We start from the raw sequence: 10,788 nt of genomic DNA, 5'->3' as shown, positions 1-10,788 counted from the left end.
CCCCAGGCAACCACTAATCTATTTCCTGTCTTTATACATTCACCTAGTCTAGAATTTCATATAAATGGAATCAGACAATATGTGATCTTTTGTAGCTGGCTTCTTTCACTTGGCATAATGTTTTTGAGGTTCATTGTTGCATGTATCAGTATTTTGTTCCTTTTTATTGCTGAATAGTATTCCATTGTAGGGAAATACGACAATTTGTTTATTCATTCACCAACTGTTGGACATTTATGTTGTTTCCATGAATAACGCTGCTGTAAACATTCACTTGCAAGTCTTTGTGTGGACCTATGTTTTCATTCATCTTAAGTAGATACCTACAAGTGGAATTGCTGGGTCATATGGTAGCTCTATGTTTAACATTTTGAGAAACTGCCAAACTCTTTTCCAAAGTGACTGCATCATTATACATTCCCACCAGTAACATACGAGCATTGTAATTTCTCCACATCCTGTTAACATTTGTTATTGTCTGCCTTTTTGATTATAGCCATCCTTGGGCATGTGAAGTGATATCTCATAGTGGTTTTGATTTGCATTTCCTTAATGACTAAGGTTGTCGAGCATCTTTTCATGTGCTTGTTGGCCATTTGTATATTATCTTTGGAGAAATGTCTATTCAAATCCTTTACCCCTGGAGCCGGTCCCATGGCATAGTGGTTAAGTTCGGCGTGCTCTGCTTCAGCACACAGAGTTTGTGGGTTTGGGTCCCAGGCGCGGACCTACACTACTCATCAGCCATGCTGTGGCGGTGACCCACATACAAAATAGAGGAGGATGGGCACAGATGTTAGCTCAGGGTTAATCTTCCTCAAGCCAAAAAAGAGGAGGATTGGCAATGGATGTTAGCTCAGGGTGAACCTTCCTCAGGAAAAAAAAAGTCCTTCACCCATTTTTAAATTAGGTTATCTTTTTATTATTGAGTTGTAAGAGTTCTTCATATATTTTGAATACTAGGCCCTTATCAGAGATATGATTTGCAAATATTTTCTCCTATTCTGTGGGTTGGTTGTCTTTTCACTTTCTTGATGGCATCCTTGAAGCACAAATACTTTTTGTTTTGATGAAGTCCAATTTATCTTTTTTTCCTCCTGTCACTTGTGTTTTGGATTTATATATAAGAAACCATTGCCAAATGAGATTCTGGACTTTTGCTATAATAAGATGAGACTTTTGGGGACTTTGGGAGGAGGTAAGGGTATTTACATGTTGGAGGGACATGACTTATTGGGGGCCAGAGGGTGGACTATGGCAGATTGCCTCCTAGATGGCCCCAAATGCTCCCCACCTCCTGGTGTTCACGCCTTTGTTTTGTCCACCCCACACACCCTGTATAGGGAAGATCTGTGTAACCAATAGGATATCGCAGAAATGATAATGTGCAATCCTAGGACGTTGTGGCTTCTGCCTTGCTCTTAGATCACTCACTCTGGAGGAATCCAGCTGCCATGAATGATGTGAGGACACTGAAGCAGTCCTTTGGATAAGTCCACATGGCGAGGAAATGAGGCCTCCTGCCAACGGCCAGCCCCAGTTCACCACCTCTGTTAGTTAGTGGCTCATCTTGAAAGCAGAGCCTTGGCCCAGTCAAGCCCGCAGATGACTGCAGCCCTGGCCAACATCTTGGCTACAGTCTCATGAGAAACCTCAAATCTGAACTGTCCAGCTAAGCCACTCCTGAATTCCTGACCCACAGAAACGATGTGAGATAATAAATGTTTATTGTTGTTTAAAAAAAAAAGAAAAAGAAACCATTGCCTAATCCAAGGTCACGAAGATTTACTCCTATGCCTTCTTCCGGGAGTTTTATAGTTTTAACTCTTACATTTAGGTCTATGATCTATTTTGCTTTAATTTTTGGTTATGGAGTGAGGTAAGGGTCTAAGTTTATCTTTTTGCATGTGAATACCTAGTTGTCTCAGCACCATTTGTTGAAAAGACTATCCTTTTCCTTATTGAATTGCCAAGGCTTAGAATCAAATATTAAATTTGTAGACATGTGGAATGTACTGAATCTTATTCATGAAAATTGACTTTTAACCATTTTGACTTTTATATATTTTTTGTTTTTGCAGCACAGTGATAATTACATGTTGTGAAAATTACGTATAGTGAAAATGACATTGAAATTATTTATTAATTCACGGGCTGTTTTTGCTTCTTTTAAATATTAATTTATTCCATTTAGGTTAGTGTAAGATCTGACTACATTATGTGTTCTAGGTAATCGTGCCTAAGCATTTACTTTTTTTTTTTTTTTGAGGACGATTGGCCCTGAGCTAACATCTGTGCTAATCCTCCTCTTTTTGCTGAGGAAGACCAGCTCTGAGCTAACATCTATTGCCAATCCTCTCCTTTTTTTATTTTCCCCAAAGCCCCAGTAGATAGTTGTATGTCATAGTTGCACATCCTTCTAGTTGCTGTATGTGGGATGCGACCTCAGCATGGCCAGAGAAGCGGTGCGTCGGTGCGCGGGATCCGAACCCCAGGCCACCAGTGGCGGAGCACGCGCACTTAACCGCTAAGCCACAGGGCCGGCCCCAGCATTTACTTATTGAAAACATATTTTATTATAAAAAAATAGTCCCATTACAGACGGCCCGGTGGCGCAGCAGTTAAGTGCTCGTGCTCCGCTTCGACCGCCTGGGGTTTGCAGGTTTGGATCCCAGCTGCGCACCGACGCACTGCTTGTCAGGCCATGCTGTGGCAGTGTCCCATATAAAGTGGAGGAAGATGGGCATGGATGTTAGCCCAGGGCCAATCTTCCTCAGCAAAAAGAGGAGGATTGCCATCAGATATTAGCTCAGGGCTAATCTTCTTCACAAAAAAAGAAAAAAATAATAATAAAATAGTCCCATTATTTTTCTTCTAAATTATGTGTGTAGGTAAGTCATCTCATCTATACATTCATTTCAGGATAGTAAAGAGTATGTTAGAAAATACTTGCTATGAAAAGGGGGTGCTCGGGCTGTTGGGCTGAGATCTCCCAGGGTGGGGAGAGTGAAGCTCAGGGATGGAGGCAGGGCCCCCCCCTCCCCAACTGAAAATCAATCATTCTTGTCCAACTTGGGAGTTCTGGATTTTGTTTCATTATTGAATTGGTATCCCCTGACTAATACCCTTGGAGGACATGGATCCAGAAATGTTGCCACATAGCCAGCACTTCAGAAGCCAACTTGGGCTTCATCTTGGGCAGGTAAAACACTCCATAAAAACAAAGGATGATTTTAAAACAATACAAAGTGAACACTGTAGACCAGCACAGCAGCTTCTGAAAATAACCAGCGCCTAGCATGGCATTTGGCATACTGGAGACACTCATTAAATGTGTGATGTGTGTCATAGGACTCTGGACATGAATTCAGGTTCTGCCACTGAGTAGCCAAGGGACTTGGAGCAATTTAATGACCTTTCAGAGTCTTAGCTTCCTCCTCTCTAAGATGGGGAAAATAATAGTATCTGCCTTGTGAGAATGAAATGAGACAATGAACATAAAATAGCACAGAATAAGTACTCAATAAATATTGGCCCTTATTATAACCAACTTTATTTAGAAAATAAAATATAAAAGCCTCAAGAGCAAATCACATTGTGAGAGAAATCTGAACGATGAGATGGTATCCACTCTGGAAAACTTTTGCAAACTGAAGGATAAAAAGAAGAAACAAGAGACTCACAAACTCTGTGCCTGCAGAGCGAAACAGGGAGGGGAGGGGGGCTCTACACCCAACAGAGCAGGCAGGGGCAAATGTAGTATGTGCTTAATAAATATTTGTGGAGTGAATGAACTAAAGGGAAGTAAGGTACTAGATATCACCTGCTCTCCTTCAGAGAACAAGCCCTGCGTAACATTTCCTGGAAAAACAGGAAGTCCAGATGGGGCCAATACTGACATAGTGATGATGGTTCAATTCAGTTCAACAATTTGGCACCTACCCACTCTGTGCCAGGCCGTCTACACAGAATGAGTAAGACATTCCTTGGAGGGAACTCCAAGCTCCCTCCATAAACACAGACCTAACTGGTTGCAATATTTCGTGCCAAGCACTGTGCTAGACACACACATTATCGTACTTAAACCTCACAGCAACTCCAGGAGGTAGGAGTCATCACTCCTCTTTTAGAGATGAGAAATACAGGCTTAGAGTGATTAAAGTAATTTATTGAAGGTCAAACAGCTAGGAAATGGTGAAGCCAGGATTCAAATCCAGCTCATCTGAGACTATATACTTAAGTGCTATAGGAACCTAGAAGAAGGGAGGATCCATTTTGCCTGGAGTGTGTCAGGAAAAGACTCACTGAGATAATTTTAAAAAACAAAGAGACAGGGCCGGTCCCGTGGCTTAGCGGCTAAGTGCGCGCGCTCCACCGCTGGCGGCCCAGGTTCGGGTCCCGGGTGCGCACCGACGCACCGCTTCTCTGGCCATGCTGAGGCTGCGTCCCACATACGGCAGCTAGAAGGATGTGCAGCTATGACATACAACTATCTACTGGGGCTTTGGGGGGAAAATAAATAAATAAAATTATAAAAAAAAAAAAAAACAAAGAGACAAAAACAACAAACAGGCGGTTCCCAAGCACCTACTATGCACCAGGCATTGTGCTCATCTCACAGATTCTGGTAATGACCCATGAGGGTGTGGGACTGCCTCCATTTTACAGGTGAGGAAGCAGGCTCAGAGAGCTGGAGTTGTCAGGTCACGGTTGTGTCACAACCACTAAGTCATATGTGATGTGGTCCATGAGGCATGAGGCATGGACCACCCCCTTCTCTTATCCACGGAGGATACAGCTTTCTGCAACCCTTTCCAATTTCTGAACTACTTTACACAACCTCCCTGTCCTGTGAGAAAGGAAGAACAGTTACGACAAGCTGCATCTGATGATGAAAGAATGGAGGTCTCGAGAGGCGCCATGTTGATGACTCCCTCCCTTCAGTCAGGCCCTCCCTCTGCCTAGGGCCCATCCTCCCTGGACTTCGCTGGTTAATAATCCCCGCCCCTTCTCCTCCGGGAAGCCTTCCAGGACAACTCCCCCCAATGAAGCCTCCCTCCATGCACACCTGTTACCTGTTTTTGTCTTTATCTGTAACTATCCGTGTAATCACATGACTCCCCTGCCTCATGAGCCTCTATAGGGCAAAGACTGTCTTAATCCTCTCAGTATTTTGACTTCAGTATTTTGCACAGTGAACTTCTTTTATTAGTATCACTTGTATTAGTATTTAAAATTTTTTCTCAAGAAAGCAATGTGCCTGCTGTGGTTCCCATCCTATGGGATTCAGGAGTCTCTACCCAAGCCTCCACTCAGATCTTTGATCTAGATTCTTCCTAAAGTAGTCATCCACACAAGCCTTCCAGAATTTATCATAGAGTGTGTAATCGCCAACAGCCCGGAAGAAGCCAGTAGCCCTTTACAAGTATGGTTGCAATTGCCTCATTTCCTGTATCATGTGACTCTCCCGTCGTCATCACATGACCTGTCCACTCTATTATGCCGGAATTAACCCGAAGGGCTAATCTGGTGTCAGTAGCTACCGCGGGTACCTGCATCTCTGTTTTTATTTAGTGGATCCTCTATCCCGCTGAGGCTCGGGAACCCTGCAGACTTCTCATCTAGTGGTAGAGCTTTCAAGTCCTCCCATAGAGGTGAGTGGGCCAGGGCTCCCAATTGGTCTTGTCACGCTGCTTCTGGAATCCTGGCCATCCAGGCCCTGGAATTCAGTGAATGACAGACTCTCCTCGAACCCAGGCCATCATGGCTCTTTGATGGAGGAACAGATGGGGGGACGTCGAGGGAGAAATGGGTGAGAAGAGGGGTGGAGGCGGGTCCTGGTGGGGGTGGGCAGAGAGCTTTCACTAGCAGGGGGCTTGGAGGGAGGGCTGCACTCAGGTGTCTGTGGGCCTTGTTCCATCCCTATTAAAGGTGGGACACTAGGCTCTGGGTGCCCACAGGCAGCGAGCCCTGCCTGGGAGAGTAGCTGAAGGGTGGAGAGGGGCTTGCCTTCTAGCCGCTTCTTATTCTGTTCTCAGGAGTGTCTCAAGCACCTGGGCCGGGTAGGCATCATGGCTGCCAGCCTCATGGGATTGCTTCTACTTCAGGCAGTTTCGTGGGCATCAGGTGAGTGAGTCAAGGAGGAAGGAGGTAGCCCGAGGCTCCCTTCTGCCTTATGGGCCTTTGTGAGCCTTCTGGCATACTGGTGGTGCACTCCAGCAGGTGCTCAGCAACCCTTTGGAGTGACTGAGACCAACCTTGGGGTGAGGGTACAGCAAGAGGATTTTTTTTTTTCCTTTTTTTTTTTTTTTGTGAGGAAGATCAGCCCTGAGCTAACATCCATGCCAATCCTCCCCTTTTTCTGCCGAGGAAGATTGGCCCTGGGTTAACATCCGTGCCCATCTTCCTCTACTTTATATGGGACGCCGCCACAGCATAGCCTGACAAGCAGTGCGTCAGTGCGCGCCCAGGATCCGAACCCGGGCCGCCAGCAGCGGAGCGCGCGCACTTAACCGCTATGCCACAGGGCCAGCCCCAGCAAGAGGATTTTTGAAACCAGTGTTGGGTCTCGCTTTCCAACCTGTGTGCGCCTACACCCCATCTTCATCCCTCAGCCCTTGCCTCTGCTTGTGCTTCCTCCTTTCCAGGTGCCCGCCCATGCAGCCCTAAAAGCTTTGGCTACAGCTCAGTGGTCTGTGTCTGCAATGCCACGTATTGTGACTCTCTTGACCCCCTGACCCTGCCTGCCACTGGCACCTTCAGCCGCTATGAGAGCACACGCAGTGGCCGCCGAATGGAGCTGAGTCAGGGGACCATCCAGGCCAACCGCACGGGCACAGGTGACCACTACACCCCTCACCTCGAGCCAGGCTCAATCCTGCTGGAACTAAATCATGCCAGCAACCACCACGGAGTTTCTCCCCTGTGCACTGACACCCTTTATTCCCTGTGGATGTCCCCAGGGCTGCTACTGACCCTGCAGCCAGATCAGAAGTTCCAGAAAGTGAAGGGATTTGGAGGGGCCATGACAGATGCTGCTGCTCTCAACATCCTTGCCCTGTCACCCCCTGCCCAGGATTTGCTACTCAAATCGTACTTCTCTGAAGAAGGTGAGGAGGGGGCAAGATGACACAGTGCAGTTGACCCTGTCCTTTCCTTTGACCTTGACTTCCACCCATCCCTAACATTTGGGTCCTCTCCTAATGCCCAGTGGAATAAAAATGTCCTACACATCTTCCACTGAGTCTTGGCGACTCTCAGGCTTGGGGGCCTGTGCTTCACCCATGTGCCTGGCTCCACAGGCCCCAACCCAAGTTCCCTTTGGTCTGACTCAGATGTAATTCAGTACTGGCAAGTGGTAGGCCAGGTCCCACATTCTCCTATTGACTCAGACTCCTGTATCTTGGTCTTCTTTTTCTGCAGGAATCGAATACAACATCATCCGGGTACCCATGGCCAGCTGTGACTTCTCCATCCGCATATACACCTATGCCGACACCCCTGATGACTTCCAGTTGCACAACTTCAGCCTCCCAGAGGAAGATGTCAAACTCAAGGTGGGCAATCTGGCTGCCTCAGGCCCTGGTGGCATTGATGCCTGGTGGTTGAGAAGCCTCAGGCTAGAGCAGCCTGCAGAGAGACATAGAACCTGCCCTCTGCTCTCCGTTTTGTCCTGGGGGTAGGAGGGCGGAGGCTGATGGCTAGGCCTGATGCACTGGTTGGGCCAGTTTGTCTATGTTCCAACTCTGGGTGTCTCTCTCCTCACTACCTTTGTCTCTAGATACCCCTGATTCACCAAGCCTTGAATTTGGCCCAGCGCCCTGTCTCACTCTTCGCCAGTCCCTGGACATCACCCACTTGGCTCAAGACCAATGGGAAAGTGAATGGGAAGGGGTCACTCAAGGGTCAGCCAGGGGATCTCTACCACCAGACTTGGGCCAGATACTTTGTCAAGTAAGGGGGCAGCAAGGGCATGGGGTCTAATCAACCTCCCCTTTTGGACACCCTGGTCTATGTCCCAACCCTCGACCTGGTTCTGCCTCCAGATCTGACTCTCCTCACCTCGTCTTTCTACCTTCTGGGCCTTTCAGACTCGGACCCCTCAGTTTTCCCCACCTTATCAGGCCTCCTATTCTCCAGTCTTGGTCCCCTTTCTTGGCCACTCACACCTTTCCTCCTGCCAGGTTCCTGGATGCCTATGCTGAGCACAAGTTACAGTTCTGGGCAGTGACAGCTGAGAACGAGCCTTCTGCAGGGCTCATTAGCGGGTACCCCTTCCAGTGCCTGGGCTTCACCCCTGAACACCAGCGAGACTTCATTGCCCGTGACCTGGGTCCTGCCCTTGCCAACAGTACGCACCACAATGTCCGTCTGCTCATACTGGATGACCAACGCTTGCTGCTGCCCCGCTGGGCCCAAGTGGTAAGGCCCAGGACCTCCATGGGTACCCTAGTGACCCCCAAATCCAGCATCCAAATGACTGGCTCTCGAACAGAGTGCCTCTCCTGCTCTTCATTCCTAGAGCACCCCAGGCTGGGGCCAGGTACCACCCCTGTGGTGCTGAGGGGATGGAGACTTGCTCTGGGATCGCCAGGGCCCCATGGATCCCCCGGTTGTCACTTTAATCCCTTCTAATTGTGTTCATCCCACCGCCCATGTCTCAGGTCACCTAGTCCTTCTTCCAGAACCCTCCGTGCAGGGGCCAGGTTCAGTGGCTCCCTTTCCCCAGGTGTCCTTCCCCTTTCCTGTACAGGTGCTGGAGGACCCAGAGGCAGCTAAGTACGTTCATGGTATCGCTGTACATTGGTACCTGGACTTTCTAGCTCCAGCAAAAGCCACGCTGGGGGAGACACACCGCCTGTTCCCCAACACCACGCTCTTTGCCTCAGAGGCCTGTGTGGGCTCCAAGTTCTGGGAGCAGAGTGTGCGCCTAGGCTCCTGGGATCGAGGGATGCAGTATAGCCACAGCATCATCACGGTGAGCCACCTGTCTCCCTTTCCACAAAGCAGACCACCTCAGAGCCCTTCCTGGTCTCACCACAGGCTGACAGAAGGCCCTCCTCTCCAACTTTTCCCCAGATGGCTTGCTCGCTGGGGCAAATTTGGGGATATCATGATTCCCTGTCTTGCTTTCCCTTCATAGATCTGCACACCCCATCACCCTTTTCCCGAATGCTTGGGTCTCGGGCAGTTACATCTGCCTCGGATTTCTCAGCTTCTCTTGTGATGTCTTCATCCTCACAATCCCTCTCTCCTTAGATATTAAGGATACAGAGCGTCCCGTCACAGGGCTGAGGCACCATAGCCCGTCTCCCTCATGTGACCCTTAACTCCATTCTCTGGGGACCCAGTGTTGAGCCTTTGTCTCTCTGCCTTGTCCCCACCCTAGAACCTCCTCTACCATGTGGTTGGCTGGACTGACTGGAACCTTGCCCTGAACCCCGAAGGGGGACCCAACTGGGTGCGCAACTTTGTTGACAGCCCCATCATCGTGGACATCACCAAGGACACGTTTTACAAACAGCCCATGTTCTACCACCTTGGCCACTTCAGGTGAGTGGAGGGCAGGTGCTCCCACTCCACGCCAGGCCTAGCATCTCCTGCATTGGGCTTACGTCACCCTAAATGAGGGAGCAGGAAGGTGTTTAAGGTGGGAACCTTGGGAGAGGAACACCTGTCCCTCTTGCACCATCTAGACAGGAAGTGACTAGATGGCATCAGAGACACAGAAAACCCCTAAATGCCCAATGCTGGGTTGGGAGGCAGGTGGGCAGGGCATGTCTAGCAGCGTGGCTCGAGGCCTGGAGAGTTAGGGCAGAGCTTTGGCAAGGGTTCTGGGGGGGTTGGGCAATGCGGAGGTTGACTTCTTAGGTGAGGGGTTGATGGGAGCTGCCCTCAGGGCCAGAGGGGCTAGGCTGAGGTCCCTGACAATACCTGTTCCCACTTCAGCAAGTTCATTCCTGAGGGCTCCCAGAGAGTGGGGCTGGTTGCCAGTGAGAAGACCAACTTGGACACAGTGGCACTGATGCATCCTGATGGCTCTGCAGTTGTGGTCGTGCTAAACCGGTGAGAGCAGCAGGGCCTGGAAATTGGGCTGAAGACAAGACGGTGGGCTTGGCAGGATCACACACTCAGCTTCTCCTCTGCCCTCCCTAGCTCCTCTAAGGATGTGCCTCTCACCATCAAGGATCCTGCTGTGGGATTCCTGGAGACTATCTCACCCGGCTACTCCATTCAAACCTACCTGTGGCATCGCCAGTGATGGAGCAGATACCCAAGCAGGCACCTGGGCTCAGCATGGGCGTTGAAGGGACAGAGTCAGCTCACATGTTGTCTGTGGCTAAAGAGGGTATAGCAGGGCTGGGGTGAGCCTGAGTGACGTAAGCCCAGGGGCAGTGGTTTGGGTGACTCACTCTCCCCTCTAGTTGGTGCCAGGGGCTGGAGGCCCCTAGGGAAAGGATCGGGAAGCCCAGTGGCCCCCCCACCCCCATGCTTGTGTGAGTGTGTGCTCTGTGCTGGTTGCCTGTGGAAACTGGGCTCAGGCCCAGAGTGAGCTCATTGTCTGTTGAAGCACAAGATGGGGGTGGGGGAGAGGTGAAGGAAAGGAAGAGACTAGGAAAGCTGGACCCAAAACTGGGGACTGTTTGTCTTTCTTGGAGATGCAAAACTGGGCCCATGCAGAAGATGTCAGCATCAGGGCATGCAGCTAAAGAAGCCAAGCACCAGTGGGTAGGCTCACGCACCCTGATGGCCCCCTTGGCACCAGTTAGGAAAAATGGCAGCCCCTTA

At 49.5% G+C, this 10,788-nt stretch overlaps 1 protein-coding gene across 2 annotated transcripts; it reads left to right on the top strand.

The window, feature by feature from the left end:
* The first annotated feature begins 5,270 nt into the window (after positions 1-5,270).
* On the top strand, positions 5,271-10,705 carry GBA1 (glucosylceramidase beta 1). 2 transcript variants are annotated; one of them, XM_058539349.1, is made up of 11 exons: positions 5,271-5,654; positions 6,039-6,126; positions 6,648-6,839; positions 6,963-7,109; positions 7,423-7,556; positions 7,781-7,953; positions 8,184-8,421; positions 8,753-8,977; positions 9,389-9,552; positions 9,949-10,065; positions 10,156-10,705. In XM_058539349.1, exons 2-11 carry the CDS (start codon positions 6,072-6,074, stop codon positions 10,259-10,261), a joined length of 1,551 nt encoding a protein of 516 aa, XP_058395332.1. In that variant the 5' UTR covers positions 5,271-5,654; positions 6,039-6,071; the 3' UTR covers positions 10,262-10,705. The 2 variants fall into 2 exon arrangements, with proteins under 2 accessions (XP_058395332.1, XP_058395333.1); XM_058539350.1 differs by lacking the exon at positions 5,271-5,654 and having other exon boundaries at positions 5,957-6,126.
* The last annotated feature ends 83 nt before the right edge of the window (positions 10,706-10,788 follow it).

This window comes from Diceros bicornis, chromosome 4 (genome assembly GCF_020826845.1).
Source record: "Diceros bicornis minor isolate mBicDic1 chromosome 4, mDicBic1.mat.cur, whole genome shotgun sequence".
Taxonomy (NCBI): Eukaryota; Metazoa; Chordata; class Mammalia; order Perissodactyla; family Rhinocerotidae; genus Diceros; species Diceros bicornis.
Note: the sequence above shows the minus strand (reverse complement) of the source record. Positions and strands in the feature narration are given on the sequence as shown.